A 16,678-nucleotide genomic window follows, 5' to 3' on the forward strand; every position below is an offset into this window, starting at 1 on the left:
GATGGCGTTCGTCTGACCCAAAATTAATAAAAAATAACACTGAATTTTCTAGTGTCATGATAACTATTTCGAAGGCTAGCTTTTTAATTTGAGATTCATTTGAAGTAAAATTCCAAGATGCTACTGTGGAATTTGAACTCTGCAAATATCAAATATTAATTAACATTTTCTTAATATAGCAATCAACTATGTGGAAAATCCCTTGTTTCCAAGACCCATGGGTGAATTAAATTCTTGCTTTTGCTCCAATTTGGCCTACTTTATCTATTTGTATTGAAATTCCCCCAACAGGAAAGATGTGATTACTGTATCTGCTTTATCAAATTTTATCATTGTAAATGTCAAATTAGATTATCCTTCAATTTCCTAGATTGAGGTCAATACAACACAAGTCTCATTATTTTACTCCCTATACTCAAGTTATTTTGTTTTGTTTTGCTTTGAATCAAGAGATATGGAGAAAGCAGAATAGGGTACTGATTTAGGATGATCGGCCATGATCATAGTGAATGGCGATGCTGGCTCAAAGAGCCATATGGCCTACTCCTGCACCTATTTTCTATGTTTTCACCATGGTCAAGATATTCTTCCCGAGTTATAGTGCAAAATCTCGTAGGTATTGGCATTAGCTTTCTCTAGCCACCCAAACAATTCTCATTAAATGTTTTTACAATAATGGATTAAAAACAAGACACATTTATAAATAATAAGTGGTGTACAGAATATTTTAGTGTTGGATGCTTGCAATAATTCCATTGATAAAGCAGCTTTTAACGCATCACTTCTCGTCAATCATGGAAATGGAGTATAATGTCTGGTGGCATTTGGGCAGGTGACCAAAAACGTGGTCATTTTGTTTTAAGTTGCAATTGATGCAGAAAATGCTGGAAATGCATTGTAGGCAAGTTGTGTAATGAAACAGAATTAACGCTTTTCATCAGAACGGGAAACTGATGCAAAAGATTTAAATCAAGAGTTGGAAATTTGAAAAGGTGAAGTGGAGGGAAGATTTGTGAGGATGGAATGCGGAAGTAGATAGTACAAGCAAGTGATAAAGGACAAATGGCCATTACAGAATTACAGGTGCACAACCTTTTATCCGAAAGCCTTGGGACCAGACACTTGTCGGATTTCGGACATTTTCGGATTTCAGAATGGAAGATTTTTAGCGTAGATTAGGTAGGTAGCGCGGGCGGCTTGAAAAGTCTGGAGCAGCTGCCTCCTCCCCGGAGACCGGGAGAATCATTGCATAAATGTTAGTCAGTTAGTTTGGAGGGATTTTATGTGGTGGTGGTGGTGTAGGGGTGAAGGGGGAAACTTTAATTCTTAGTCCCCTACCTAGTCGGCGACTCCCAACCTCGCGGAGCTGGGGGCTCCGTCCGGCCGCGGGCGGCGCCGGTTGGAGCTCCGACCCCGGCAACTCTACCCCTGGCTGCGAGGCGCTCCAAATCCAGCGCGGCCCGCGGCCGGACGTCCCAGCTCCGAGAATGTCGGGAGTCAGCGGCGTCGCGAGCAATGCCTTACCGGGTCGCCGTGCGGCAAGCTCCGGAGCGCTGTGGCCGCCTTCTTCCAACATTTGCGGAGCGTCGCTGGATTTGGAGCCGCGGAGCTGGGGGCTCCGTCCGGCCGCGGGCGGCGCCGGTTGGAGCTCCGACCCCGGCAACTCTACCCCTGGCTGCGCGGCTCCAAATCCAGCGACGCTCCGCGATGTTGTGTGTCGGCGGCCACAGCGCTACGGAGCTTGCCGCCCGGCGACCCGGTAAGGCATTGCTCGCGACGCCGCCGACTCCCGACATTCTCGGAGCTGGGACGTCCGGCCGCGGGCCGCGCTGGATTTGGAGCGCCTCGCAGCCAGGGGTAGAGTTGCCGGGGTCGGAGCTACAACCGGCGCCGCCCGCGGCCAGACCGGCCTCAGCGCTGCGGAGCTTACTGCACAGCGACCCGGTAAGGCATTGACCGCTCCCCGCTTCTCCGACCAGGTAGGGGACTAAGAATTAAAGTTTACCCCCTTCACCCCCCTTCACATAAAAGCCCTCCAAACTAACTGACTAACATTTAAGCAATGATTTACAGATGTTTAAGCGTCTCCCGGTCTCCAGGGAGGAGGCAGCCACTACAGTAGTACAGACCTGGGTTGACCGTGGGTCATTTTGGGTCAAGTTTGGCGCCAAACGCGAGCTTTGGTGCGCAGACGACATCTGGAAAAAATGGCCGGTTTTCGGAGCTTTTCGGTTTCTGGAACACCGGATAAAAGGTTGTGCACCTGTATTACCAATTTAATTAAAGTAGTGGTTAAGATCAGACACTGTTGATCTTGAGATTGAGATCAGGAACTGTAAAATGAGATGGACACAAAGTGCTGGAATAATTCAGCAGGTCAGGCAGCATCACTGGAGAAAAAGGATGGGTGATGTTTCTGACACAAAACATTACTACTCATTTTTCTCCACGGTTGCTACCTAGCCAGCTGAATTACTCCAGCACTTTGTATCTGTCTTCTCTACAAACCAGCACCTGCAGTTCCTTCCTACACACTAAAATTCGACTAGAAACTGTAAAATTTAAGACAAGAGCATTTAGTTGTCATGTGCATTGGGAACAGAATAATAAAATTCTTACTTGCTTCAACTTTACAGGCACATTAAAACAACAGCTAATAAATATACAAGCAATAATGCAAATGATCAGTTGTACTAGGTAATCTGCCTACAATCGTACAAGCTGAAGTACATAGTACGAGCTATTTTTAAAAGTCCACAGTAATTCATTACTAAGTAGGTTTGTGAAGTTGTTAGGGTTGTGCAATGTTGTTCAAGAGCTTGATGATTGATGAGGGGGAAAAAAACAATTCTTGAACCTGGAGGTAATGGTCCTGCAACACCTCCGAAATGGTCGCAGCGAGATGAGAGCGTGGGGATGGTGCTGTGTGGTTCTTTGAAATTATCTGCCTAATATCAAGTAAATCAGGTAAAGGTGTTGAAGGGCTTTCTTCATTATTGCATTGATGTGGTATCATTGACAAATTTAAACTGGCATTGGAGCTGAGCCTGGCTCCAGTCTTGGGTACAGAAAGTGTGGAGCACATAGCCTTGAGGTGCCCCTGTGTAGATGGTCAGTGAGGAGGAAATGCTCTTGCCATTTTGAACTAATTGAAGCCTGTCAATGAGGTACAGGCTCTAGTTGCATAAGGAAGAGACTGGAGGATCCAATGGCATTCCTCAAGTTTCCATTGAGATTCATTAGAGCAGCATGTGAAGTCAAAGAGAATTATTAAGGATATTAAAGCTTACTGAAGAACATGTTTGCAGAACAAAAGTAGACATTTCACAATGCCGTTGCCAAGCCTTTGTCTCCTCACTATAAAGAAGACTGCACTGTGAGCATCATGTACGTCAAATAGTAATACAAATTCATATTTTTAATCTGGACAAAGTTATTTTGGGATTCTGGTGAGTGGGAAAAGATGAACTCAAAGGGCAAGTATTGCATCTCCTACACTAACATGGTTAGGTATTTTGCGATTGGGGACTGAGTGTGCACAATGGTAATGCAGAAATATTTTGCAATACTAAGAGTTAGATCAGTTTGGTTGTAACATTTGGAGCTGTGGAACTCTGTTGTAGTTCTGGGTCGGTGGGAACATGGAGAAAGGGTATAAAAGCAGGTCCATTGTGTCGAGCTGAAAAGTGGAAATAAAGCATTGAAAGTGCTATGATGTGGATGAGAACAATGTATTTAAATGGAGGAACTGGAGTAGCCACATGGGAATACAACTCGAGCAGAATAAACACAATCGCAAAATGGAAACATGTAATAGAGAGGGAAATGTAGGAGCAAGAGAAGGAAAATAGAAAACATGGTGAGCAAGACAAAGATAAAATCTCATTGGAGGGATGATCAGATATTAAATCTGTCTTAAATCTGGAATTTCAGAGTAGGAATCCTGGAACTTGGGACTGATTGAAAACCAAGTTAACTAAGTATTGTCCTTGTGGTCAACTCCAACTCACTAAAGGCCTGATAAAAATGAATTAACTGAAGTTCGAACCTGACACAACCATCAACATCCACTATGTTTCTGGTAATCTAATACTCCTAAGGATCCAGCTGTTGACAAAATGCTGTCAAAGATTATCATGTGATGCAGATAACCTGCCAAACCTAGTCGGTGAATTATCAAACTATTATTGAATCAGGAGCTCCATGCCTCCAGTTTAATGTACATGTGGCAGCTGAGGTTACTTATGCCTCACAGCATTGCAGATCTCCATCGTACTTTCTCCTACTAAATTATGGGAGTCGTTAAAAGTGCATCCAAATCCTACTTTGATCATGTGACCTATTTCTAACTTGTATACGTGTGCCTTAATCTGATGCTTACCAGACTTTGGAACATTTTTAGTTTGTAACGTATTTGGATCTTCCTTTGGCCTGCTCGCTCACTGATTGACAGGCTTCTGACAGCTGCAAAGCAAACTTGAAGTTTGGCAAAAATACAAATTGGTTTACATTGTTTGTTGAAGCCCCCAGCACATCCTCTGCCTATTACCATATCAGCCTGCTTGTCAATGCACTGTTTTCTTTCTTGTTTATAACATTATGAGATTTAACATTGTGTCAGAATTTATACTCTTGTCAAGACCTTCCTGAAGGTGTGTTGCGGTATCCCAGGTTTGGTTTAACGAGGACTTTAAAACACCTCCTCCATGAGCTATTGTAAACCTCTAATCATTGGTGCACAACTTCCAGGGACTCTAACTTCTGATCAGATTGCTACCAGACAACAAGCCAATAATCATTTAAAATGCATGGAAATATGATATGGTTTTGTGTAATTGACTTGAAATAATTTTAACTATTTAAAATATGTATCAACCTGGTCTTACACCCAAACTAATACTCGAAAGTGATTTAAAAAATGTATTAATTTCCTCCAATCTCATTGGGGGCTCTGGGGTGAGTTTGATTGAGCCTCATGAATTGGATGTCGTGCACCAATGCTCTGGAGACAGTCCACCTGCACAAAATAATTGCAGACGTAATTTGAATTGCAATTTTTCCACTCTAAATATTGCTAACAATGCTTTGATTTGATTTCAGTGAATGATGGAAACTCATGACAGTTCAGGTAAGTTTTACCAAGTAATACTGAAACAATGATAGCACTGTCTCAACAATTTGAGTTCATTTGGTTTCAAAATTCAGCAAAATACTTTGGAACTTCATAATTAATCCAATTTTTAGTTGAAAAGTCCAGGGTGTTTTATTTTTATTGATTTGCAACTTGGTTCTGCAGAAGTAGAAATGAGAATGGCCTATTGTCTAAAGATAACTTTAATGCATTGCTACAACTGTAGTTTATTGGAATCAGGAATTTGTGCATGTTTGTGCGAAAATGTGCTTTCCTTAAGAAAAACTGGTCCAGAATTCCAGTTTTTATTTAATGGTTCCATTTTCTTTGACTCAAATTGAAGATTGTCTTGAGCCCCTGGAGGTACTGTATTTTGGTGGGGGGGGGGGGGGGAGGGGGGGGGTTATGGGGCCAGTTAAGGAGCAACTTAGTTTCTGAATGAAGTCAAGAAGCATTGGCAGTCGTGTGGCAAAGATTTACAGTAAAACTTCATGGAAGACCACACCAAGGGGCCATTTACATGTCGTAATCAGTAATTCAAGATTGCACAAAGTTCACCATTTTGCCACCCAGTACAACCTTCACGTCGGTGAGTGTAATTCTGGGAGTGAGTGCTTTCCTGTATACTCTACAGTACTCTGATCTCATTGCGAGCAACTACTTGCAAGCATGTTACTATCCTCTAACTCCATCAGATACTGATTTACCTCCATTGCTGTCAATAGACAATAGGTGCAGGAGTAGGCTATTTGGCCCTTCAAGCCAGCACCGCCATTCAATGTGATCATGGCTGATCATCCCCAATCAGTACCCCGTCCCTGGCTTCTCCCCATATCCCCTGACTCAGCTATCTTCAAGAGCCCTATCTAGCTCTCTCTTGAAAGTATCCAGAGAACCGGCCTCCACAGCCCTTTGAGGCAGAGAATTCCACAGACTCACCACTCTCTGTGTGAAAAAGCGTTTCCTCATCTACGTTCTAATTGGCTTATCCCTTATTCTTAAACTGTGGCCCCTTGTTCTGGACTCCCCCAACATCGGGAACATGTTTCCTGCCTCTCGCGTGTCCAAACCGTTAATAATCTTATATGTTTCAATAAGATCCCCTCTCATAATTCTAAATTCCAGAGTACACAAGACCAGCCGCTCCATTCTCTCAGCATATGACAGTCCCGCCATCCTGGGAATTAATCTTGTGAACCTACGCTGCACTCCCTCAATAGCAAGAATGTCCTTCCTCAAATTTGGAGACCAAAACTGCCCACAATATTCCAGGCGTGGTCTCATCAGGGCCCTGTACAACTGCAGAAGGACCTCTTTGCTCCTATATTCAACTCCTCTTGCTATGAAGGCCAACATGCCATTCGCTTTCTTCACTGCCTGCTGTAGCTGTATGATTACTTTCATTGACTGATGAACAAGGACCCCCAGATCCTTGTCAATGCCAATACCTTGAGCTAATGATATCTTCATAATGTATGGAGCTGCTATTGCAATGAAAGACCACCGCAGACAGTGAGTAACCATACCTGGATTGCACCTTTGTAAATGTTTCAGGGGATATTTCTGGACTAGCCTAGCTACAGAACAAATTTTTGCCTATTAATATTGGCACCATTGCGTGATAATGGCACCAACTGAACGAATATTTGTGCGTTCTGCAGTGATAGCGTATACTATTATCTGCAGCTTCGGGTAGGATTCGTTCTTCAGCGATAATGTGATTGTTTTCCTGACCAGTAATATTAATGTTCAATTTCTAAGCATCAATGTGGAAAGAACGGTTTTAGGCCATTATTATCTGGCAGGATATTTCTACAGTGCACACTGCTAACATCGCATTCACAGTCTCCAGTCGAAAGAAATCACATTTCTATGTATTTTTGTCATAGTTCTGTCTCATTGATATAAATCCTGCTTTGTTTCTGGTGTCAACGTTTTGCTTCAGAGAATAAAATGTGCAGGATGATTCGGTAGTCATTGCCTCACCAGCAGTTATGCTGAGTGCACTGGTTGTGGCAAGAAATTTCAATGTTTCATTTCTCATCAATGACACTATGTTCTTTTTAACACCACCTGCCTTTAGCCATCTGTCCATTTTATGCCATCAAGTCCCGACATATATAGTTATAATATGACGCATTCAACTGAAAGAAATCTTGACTCATTTCTGTGCCAAACTAGATAGTTGCTGGGCAACTGAAGCCAAACTGTGAATGGAGATGAAAGTTCCCTGTAACCTTGGTACACTGGTTCGGATTGGTACATATTGAAGTAAATTTAACTACAGAACTTTATATAATTTATACTCCCATGGGTTGAAAGCTGAGTTTTTATTAGCATGTATTAAACAATGTATTGAACAAATAAAATCTACTGCAGTGGTTATTGTGCTTCGACACATGAAAGATCTTGCATGTCCCATCGGGAGGGGGTTGGATGGGTGTAGCACTCGTTGACATAGTTGTGGAGACATTTGCTTCCTGCCACTTTTACATTGGACACTGAGTTCAGAGTTTTTTGCAATGATTTTTCATGTCAAAACTGGTGGCAATTGCAATACATCAAAATTGAGAGGTTTCATTTTTAGGGCACACCTTTAAAAATAAGAAATGTTAAAAATGTTTGGATTGGGCAACTAACACCAAATGTCCATGTTCGTTGATTGATATAAGTAACCAATTCAGATGTTAAATTTAATGTAAAAGACAATAAAAGACCTTTGAAACCTTTGTTGACCTGCACCGATCGCTAATACTGCATATTCCATGGCTATTCAAGGATCTGTGGGGGGGAAAGAAAAATCCAATCTTCCAAATATTACTTCCAAATAAATGCCTTTATTCTGGATCATGCGGCAAATGGGAAGCCTTTATTTATTGCTGTAATCTTTAACATTAAATACCTCCTTCTGTTCATCTTGCATATATTATGCTAGCAAAAACAGCCTGAGTTTTTCAAGTCTTACATTTTTATGCCAAGTGATTTCCTGGTGAACTTGTATTAATATTTTTGAGAATGTTAACTGTTCAACCAAATCCTCATCACAGTCCAAACACTGTTTTCCAATAGGAAATGCTCTTATCCATGTTCATGAATGCTTGTCTTCTAAACATATATGTTCTGCATAGAAATAGTACACACATATATAAAATCATTCTCCATTTGTCTTGATATCTTCAATAATTTTGACAATTTATTCTTATTCCTTGATTTGTATGATCAGTCGGAATAAAGGTAACTTGTCTCCTTTAATGTGCAGTTTTAAATTTAACTTGCTGTCGGTTGTGTGCAATGCATTCATATCTGGTTATTATCATGCATGTTAGGTTTTTAATAGTCACTGCAGCTGAGGTAACTCCCAGGAAGCAGGAGCATGCTAAAATCAATGTTTATTTTTGGGGCCTGTGTTTCCACTGTACAGAAGATAGGTTTGTTGCACAGTGGTGCGGCGGTAGAGTTGCTGCCTTGCAGTGCCAAAGTCCCGGGTTCGATCCTGACTACGGGTGCTGCCTGTAGTGAGTTTATATATTCTCCCCGTGACCATGTGGGTTTTCTCAGAGATCTTCAGTTTCCTCCCACACTCCAAAGATGTACAGGTTTTTAGGTTAATTGGCTTGCCAATATATGTAAAATTGCCCCTCGCGTGTGTAGGATACCGTCAGTGTACAGAGGTTGCTGGTTGATGCGGACTCTGGCCGAAGAGCCTGTTTCTGCGCTGTATCTCTAAACTAAACAAATATCCAATTATTCCATAGTATTCTATATCAAAATTGTATAGTGCTCTAAAAAGAAGCATTGGAATGAGCTAATGTCTGCATGGCCAGATTGGTGAAACATTTGATAACTAAATGAATAGTATAATCTATGTAATGTTTTAGATGTGTGGTCAGGCTCCTTTTGAGATTTTGTAGCTAATTCTTGTGTGACTGTTGTTATTTGGAATTTTCTGTGTAAGTCGGAAGGCATATTAAATGAGTTTTTTCAGAACCATTACATATTTAAAATATTGGTTTCAAATTATATTTCAGTTGTAGATGTTGAAATGATAGTAAATGTAGTCAGGACTCATTAAATGATTTGTCTATGATTTACAGTATGCTATATTTGTTCTCTATTGTGTATGATATGGATTTTGACTTCTGGCGAAGTTCTCGGGGATCCCCTTTTTGCAGGCTCAAGCACTGTGATCCAGGCTCCAAGTATTCATCAGTGCAAAATTGGAATGATATGTTGCATGGCCTTTGAAATAATGGGCACACTTCAGCCAATCAAAAACATCACCATATTCCTTCACCTCTCCTCGCCTGTTTTTCCTTGGAGACTTACTGGTCCTAACCTCTATCTTCCCCTCACTCCTTCCAATTTCTGACCACCTACTCTGGTTACCCTACCCTACCTCTCTAGTTTAAACCCTCCTGCAACTGATTTTAATTACTGTATTTGGATTTACCTTTTTGGAAGCACTTTCAATGCCTTCATATTGCCGTGACCATAATTGTCGGTGAGAATCGGTAATCAAATCACTTTACATATGTGCAAGGGACAGTTATTCAATGCAAAATTGGGTTGAATTTACTTAATAGTCTCAAACATATCGAGAAGTTCAACCAAGGGAAAACAAATGTACATGTGACATTTTATTGTTCAAATGGCTTGCAACTTGGGTCCTGGTCGCTTTCGTGTTACATTTGTATCCTGTTACTGCTTGATTTCAGATTTGAAGGAAATAAAATGCTATTTCTGCCTTTATTTTGAGTGTCTCTAAGCAAAGGACATCATTCCAAATTAAATGTCCAAACAGAACATACAGCTTGAACTTGCATCTAGCAAAGCTGACCTTTTGATATGTAACACTAATCTTTTGCTTGCCTCTGGCTGATATGACTCATTTCGTTGTTAAGCAGGGTGTATCCTCCATTTCAATCATCACCTCTCAATCAACTTTTCCATTGTCGACACTGCAGAATACAAATGTGAAGATGTTGGTTTCAAAAGTTATCTATTATTACTGAAAATATTAGATTTTGTATAAATGAAAAATGTGGTTCCAATGCTATTTCTGAAGCAATAGATAGTGGCTAAAAAGTAGTGATGAACTAGAGTAACTTGGTAATAATTTTAAATGCAGTTCAATTAATGCTGCAAAGCAGCCAAATTAAGATAATTTGCAAGTAGCCCAGTAGATATGCTGGAGTGTTAATATCTTAATTAGATGATTCATTGTGAATCATTCTAATGAATAAAAGGCATTATTGTGCCATTCATAATTAGATTGAAGGAAGGATTTTTCATTTTTAATTTCATTCTTATTCTTATGCCACTTCTGTTGGGTCTATGTATTTTTATTTTTTCACTCATGTCCTGTTACATATTGAATTCATGAGGTATTTCATGTTGTATATTTTACATTATTCAAATGTCTTTATTTGCGAGAGTCTTGTTGGTTTCATATTTTTTATTTCACATGTTACAGCCCCGTGTAAAGATAGCAAGAGTAAATTGTGCTTGATCCTTTATTCTCCTTATTTGACCAATTTCCATCAATTGTGCTGCTCTGTGAGTAATAAAAAAAATAACTGAAGCAAAGGTTTTGTAGTCTCAACTCACTGGTTCCAACTACCGAAGATTCTGATTCTCCTTTGAGCATTTTTGCACATGTCTGTTAGCCGTTTTATAGGCTTAATTGGAATGGGTGAGATGCAAAAGGAAGGTTGAAATGTGTGTGCTTTCATTCGTAATGAGAAGCTGCAAAATGAGTTGGTACAAGGCCAATGCACAAAGTACAGATTCCATTCAAATTAAAAGTAGTAGTTTTTATTTTACATTTGTGAATTGTAGATGTAGTGCAAGGCAGATGAAACTAGAAACAGAAGGTGATACTGAAGAAGGGTCTCGACCCGAAACGTCACCTATTCCTTCTCCCTATAGATGCTGCCTCACCCGCTGAGTTTCTCTAGCATTTTTGTCTACCTGTGATACTGGACACGCTGTCTTAATTGGAACGTTAATGCTGGAAGAAGTGGGCAGAATTTTAAATGTTACTCAATTACTGAGTTGTTGGCAACTCTGGCAATTTGGACATTAATAAAATGATCACACGCTCTTCACCTAGAAGAGGAAGGACTGAGAATTGTAGCAGGGTTGTTTTTGATCTGGATGAACGCACATACAACTACCACATTGTGAATGTAAATTGACTCTGCCATAAATTAATATGGGACTTGGCTGTGTATGTATTGTTTCTCTTGATAATGATTAAGTTTATTAAGCTATGCAAAGCAGAATTGGTATTAAATGCACAAAAATAGTGAGGTTAAAAATGGGCACAAATCAGTTAAAATGGCGTTAATGAAGTTTTCATGTTGATAAATGTGTTTTTAAAAATCACCATGCCATAGTAGATTTTTCTGGTTTCATGCCAATAGAAATTTAAATTTGTCCAAGACCAATTTATGTTTGGAGAGAAATAAAGCTAATGTCTGAGCCCCATTTTAGCCATGTCATCAAATTTGGTCAAATTGGTTCCATATATTTTTCCATTTAATGATATTTGCGATATTGCAGTACATGGATATGCTGCTGTCCACATCCTTGAACTTTGCCAATTTGGACAAGTTTTTCTATTTGGAAACTATTATAAATGGGGCAGGTTTCAACAATTGTTCATTAGAAGATCTCAGGAACGATGTCAAAATGTGGCCTTGTGCAACCAAGGACAAATATTTCGCATTAACTTGGAGATTTGGTTGTACAAGTAAATTAAAGAAGCAATGATACCTTGACTGGTCAATGTACCTTTTAAGCTTAGAACAGAAATATTTTCCCTCACACCAGTGTCTTTTGAATCGGTCTCCATTTTTCTTATAGTTTTATTTTCCCAGTAGATTGGGTGGTCAACAACTGATGAGGCTTATTATGTTGAACTAAAATTTTCTTCACAGCTTGGTTATTTTCAGAGAGATGGCTGGTATATGCAAGATACTACAATAACCGACAAGGTAGATCATTTAAGGAATTTACAAATGGCAACTGATTCCGTCAGCCAGCACAGATGCTCCCCGGTTTACGATGCTTTGACTTACGATATTTCGACTTTACGATCGGCAAACGTTCGGCAATGGCAGTGAGCCGCACGTCACGTCCGGTCACGTGATCGCAACGTATTAAATGCGTTTTCGACTAGCGATATTTTTGATTTATGATGGGTTTATCGGAACGTAGGTCAAGGAGCAGCTGTATTAAAAATAGTGTAATTGGCTTTGAAAGTTCTGTGGTAAAGATTTTCTATACAGCTTTTCCTCGGGGGGGGGGGGGGGGGGGGGGGGAGAGGAGGATTGGTAGTTTGGTAGTTGACAGTTAGGATGGTCAGCTGGTCATTTGTACATGGTCCACAAAACAGTGTTCATCAAATATTGTTTAGAATCCGTTCTGTGTTCACACCATAGCTGAACAGTCATGGTTGATGTATTACTTGATTTTATTCATTTATGGGTTCGGTTTCTTAACCAGTGCAATAATGCTTTATTCCTTTTTGTTTTAAAGGAATTGGAAAAGTGAAACGGAAACCAAGCATTCGAGACACAGCGTCCAATGCAGATACTGATGGTTATGCTGACAATGGCGAACGCCTCTATGACTTGAATGCTCCTGCTTATGTGAAATTCAACTACACAGCAGAGAGAGATGATGAGCTTTCCTTGGTTAAAGGGACCAAAGTTACCGTCATGGAAAAATGCAGCGATGGATGGTGGAGAGGTGGTTACAATGGACAAAGTGGTTGGTTTCCTTCAAATTATGTTATGGAGGAACCAGAGGGCACTACTGTCGAACCTGTGGGCTCATTAACAGAGAGACTAGCGGTTGTAATCAATGCACACAATGCTAAAGTTTTGCATGTGGTGCAGGCTCTGTATCCATTCAGCTCTTCAAATGAGGAGGAGCTTAATTTCGAGAAGGGCGAGGTGATGGATGTAATTGAGAAACCAGAAAATGATCCAGAATGGTGGAAGTGCAGGAAAGCTGATGGTCAAGTAGGGCTGGTACCGAAGAACTATGTGAATATTGTCCCAACATCACCACCAGTCAACAGTATTGGTCCAACGCCACCTCAATGTGACTACATAGGAGCAGCAACTACTGGCAGGTTTGCCGGTAGCCCCTGGTATTATGGAAAAATTACAAGGCATCAAGGAGAAATGGCTCTGAATGAACGAGGCGTCGATGGAGATTTTATAATTCGAGACAGCGAGTCATCAGTAAGTAATGGATTCGCTATTTTTGAATTCTGACCTTGGTCCAAATTGCAGTGTCCAATAATCCTAATATAGTCTGTGGCATTAATATTCTTTATTTACCATGGATTGTGATATGAAATTGATTACAAAGAGTATAGTTTGGTTCCCAGGTTTCTGTATTGTTTGATGAATGGATTTATTGGAATCTTACCATAATACACTAAAATACCAATATGGAAAATATACTTTGTAATTTAAGCACATTGCAACTTTTCTTTTCCTATTCCCAACTTGGAATATACTGGTAATAGTATTGGGACTCTGTTTCCTCTCCGTGAATTGAACCATAACAACAAAATGGTTGCTGTCCATGGTATGGACAATTTGAGCAGAGATATTTAGGTTTGTTTTCCATTAAAGTATGCAATAAACGCAAATTGGAGGAACAGCATCTCAGATTTTGCTTGGGCAGCTTAAAGGGGTATGAATATTGATTTCTCTAAATTCAAGTAACCCATGCATTCCCTCTCTCTCCATCCCTCCCCACTAAGTCGCACCAGCATTTCGTTCTCACCTAGCAAACAGTGGTCTGTTTCCTTTATCAATGTTACTTTTTTGCATATCTTTCATTTATTTGTTCTATATCTCTCTAAATCATCGTCTATATCTCGTTTCCCTTTCCCGCGACTTTCAGTTTGAAGAAAGGTCTCGACCCGAAACGGCATCCATTCTCTCCAGTGACGCTGCCTGTCCCGCTGAGTTACTCCAGCATTTATGTCTATCTTAAGTGAAAATAGGAATTTTTGGACTGTGATATTATGAACAATTATTTCCTCTCTTGATCTGCATGTAAGAATTTCATTATTCTATCTGGGACATATGACAACTCTTGATTCTCTAATGTGATTATGCAGTCTGCAGTGTGTAGTACAAGATAGGAGCCAATTATCAAAATGAATATTTAAAAGCCTAATCAAGTTTGCTTTTCACTTCTTTCACAGCCCAATGACTTCTCTGTGTCCTTGAAGGCCCAAAATAAAAATAAGCACTTCAAGGTGCAGTTGAAGCAAGGCCTCTACTGCATTGGACAACGAAAGTTTGACAGCATGGAAGATTTAGTGGAACATTACAAAAAGGCGCCAATTTTCACAAGTGACCTTGGAGATAAATTGTTTTTGGTTAAGCCTTTATCTTAATGGAGAAGGGAAAGATACAATGAACCGGATTGTTCTTGCAGTTAATTAAAAAAACTAAACAACGGAGGCAAGGAAAATCAACAATTGAGATTTGACGGCAATAATGACCTAAAACAGATCAGCTTTTATATTTTTCAATTTTAACGATTGTCCCAGTTGGATCGTACTGCTGTTTAATTTTCAATAGCTTTTATTGTCTGTAAATTTTTTTGTGCCTTGCTTTGGTAGAATTGCTTCTTGTGAATATACTGCCTACACTTGTCATTTTATCAACGGTTGCTTCCAATTTCTCCAGTGATCTTAAATCTTTTTGTATTCCACCTGCTAAATGGCAGTAAGATGTTTAATTCACATTGCAGACCTTTGATTATTTCTGCGCTTTAGAACTTTGACTAGATTGTAATGTGTTTTGAGATGTGAGCTTTTGTGCGTTGTGCAGTTGGAAAACTCACTTGCCTTTTCTCAATTATTTACAAGTCATATCAATCAGCTGTGGTTTAATTGGGTTGGAATTATTTTAGGTGCAAGCTGCATCAAAATAAATGCTATAAAATGTGGACATACCAGATTTTGCCTTACAATATTTCAAGCCAAAGGCTGGGTATAACTATAATGACTGGTTATAGTTAAATCACACTTTGGTAGGTCCTGCATTGGCGTGTGGCTTCAAACATACCTTTTAAATGTTTAAAATTTCTACGTATCTTCTAGGTTGTTTGCAACAGGACTGCTTTGAATTGTTCTGCCATGGTTGATTACAGGCTTAATTTCAAAGTTTTCTTTTATAATTCAGGATGCAGGTTTGGGATAGTAAGGTTACACAATGTATTGTGCTATTAATTCTGTCATAGTTGTAGGCAATAATTCCTTTTACGAGATATTCCACTGTCACTGATTATAGCAATTTTTTGTTTGTCACAAATGTGTGCATTTGCTTTACTATAGATCCCTGCACCTATAATTGAAAATAGGCCACTATATGTTGTGCATCCTGGTAAATGCAGGTAAACTGTTGTATTGTAAGGAGAGGTGAACACAGGCAATTACTCAGACATGAATAAGATAACACGTAACTTGTGTACTACACAGATCACTTTATAGCATCACTCGAAAAGCTGTGTCGGAGTTGTCAGAAATTTGAATGATTATTTATCTTTAATTTATATTTTAAGGTCATCCCATGGTTATCAGATTCATTCAAAGCAGCAATATGTATTTGTACTGTTTTAAGGTGTCATTAATGCAGGAAGTTATACCCAAGTATCGAGGAGAAAAATGTTGTAGTTTGTCCTGTGTAAAGTAAAGACCAGAGGTCAGAATCGTGTGGGAAATAGAAATAAAAAGAAATGATATAGCAGCATATGCTCACGCTAATTTCTAATCGAATTCAGTGCTTCTCTGATAAAGATAATTCAAGGAAACCCCTAATGAGAGATGTTGGATCATATTTTTATATATTGAATTTTAGTCAACCCAAAGGGTTCTGAGCCCTGGTCCTTTGATGTTCATTAATGTTGTAATCCTGTAGAATAAAAAAGTTGTTAAGTATAAACTGGTGTTTGGGTATATAAACTCAAAACCAATCGCATATTGTTTCTAATCCACTGTTTTTGTATTGAAATTATCATATGCATATATCCCTCTTTAGTGTTGAAAATAACTGTAAAGAAAGCATAAGATACTGTGAAGTCAATTTTTTTTTTTTTTTTTTTTTTTTGCTGTTTAGTGCAGCAAATATCCTACATGCTTTTAGCAACTTATTTCCAAGTATGATTTGTGTTCGGTTATTATAAAATCCAATAAAGTTTCTAAGTCATCTCCTAATATTATAGATCCTGATGCTTTCTTGAATTTGTATCAAAATTTTGTAAAACGTTGTAGCAAAACCGCCCGGGAATGGCTGTCGTTCCCAGGTCGGCTCGCCTGCCCCACACTCCAAAGATGTGCGGGTTTGTTGGTTAAGTGCTTCGGTAAATTGTAAATTGGCCCAAGTGTGTCGGATGGTGCTAGTGTATGGGTTGATTGCTGGTCAGCGCAGACACAGTGGGCCAAAGGACCTGCATTTCCCAGGTCGCTTCTGCGCCTAGTTCAGTTCGACTGCCCCGGGACTGGCTGTA

General features: G+C 39.6%; 1 protein-coding gene across 4 annotated transcripts in view; it reads left to right on the plus strand.

Annotated features, from left to right (window-relative positions):
• Positions 1-16,383, plus strand: part of LOC129703593 (cytoplasmic protein NCK1-like) — a 143,674-nt gene extending 127,291 nt beyond the window's left edge. For all 4 annotated transcript variants that reach the window (XM_055646188.1, XM_055646186.1, XM_055646187.1 and 1 more), the window contains 2 exons: positions 12,674-13,386; positions 14,367-16,383. In XM_055646188.1, coding sequence (XP_055502163.1) covers positions 12,674-13,386; positions 14,367-14,561 — 908 coding nt within the window. In that variant the 3' untranslated portion in view covers positions 14,562-16,383. The remainder of the gene's footprint in view (positions 1-12,673; positions 13,387-14,366) is intronic.
• The last annotated feature ends 295 nt before the right edge of the window (positions 16,384-16,678 follow it).

Source organism: Leucoraja erinacea, chromosome 14 (genome assembly GCF_028641065.1).
Source record: "Leucoraja erinacea ecotype New England chromosome 14, Leri_hhj_1, whole genome shotgun sequence".
Classification (NCBI taxonomy): Eukaryota; Metazoa; Chordata; class Chondrichthyes; order Rajiformes; family Rajidae; genus Leucoraja; species Leucoraja erinaceus.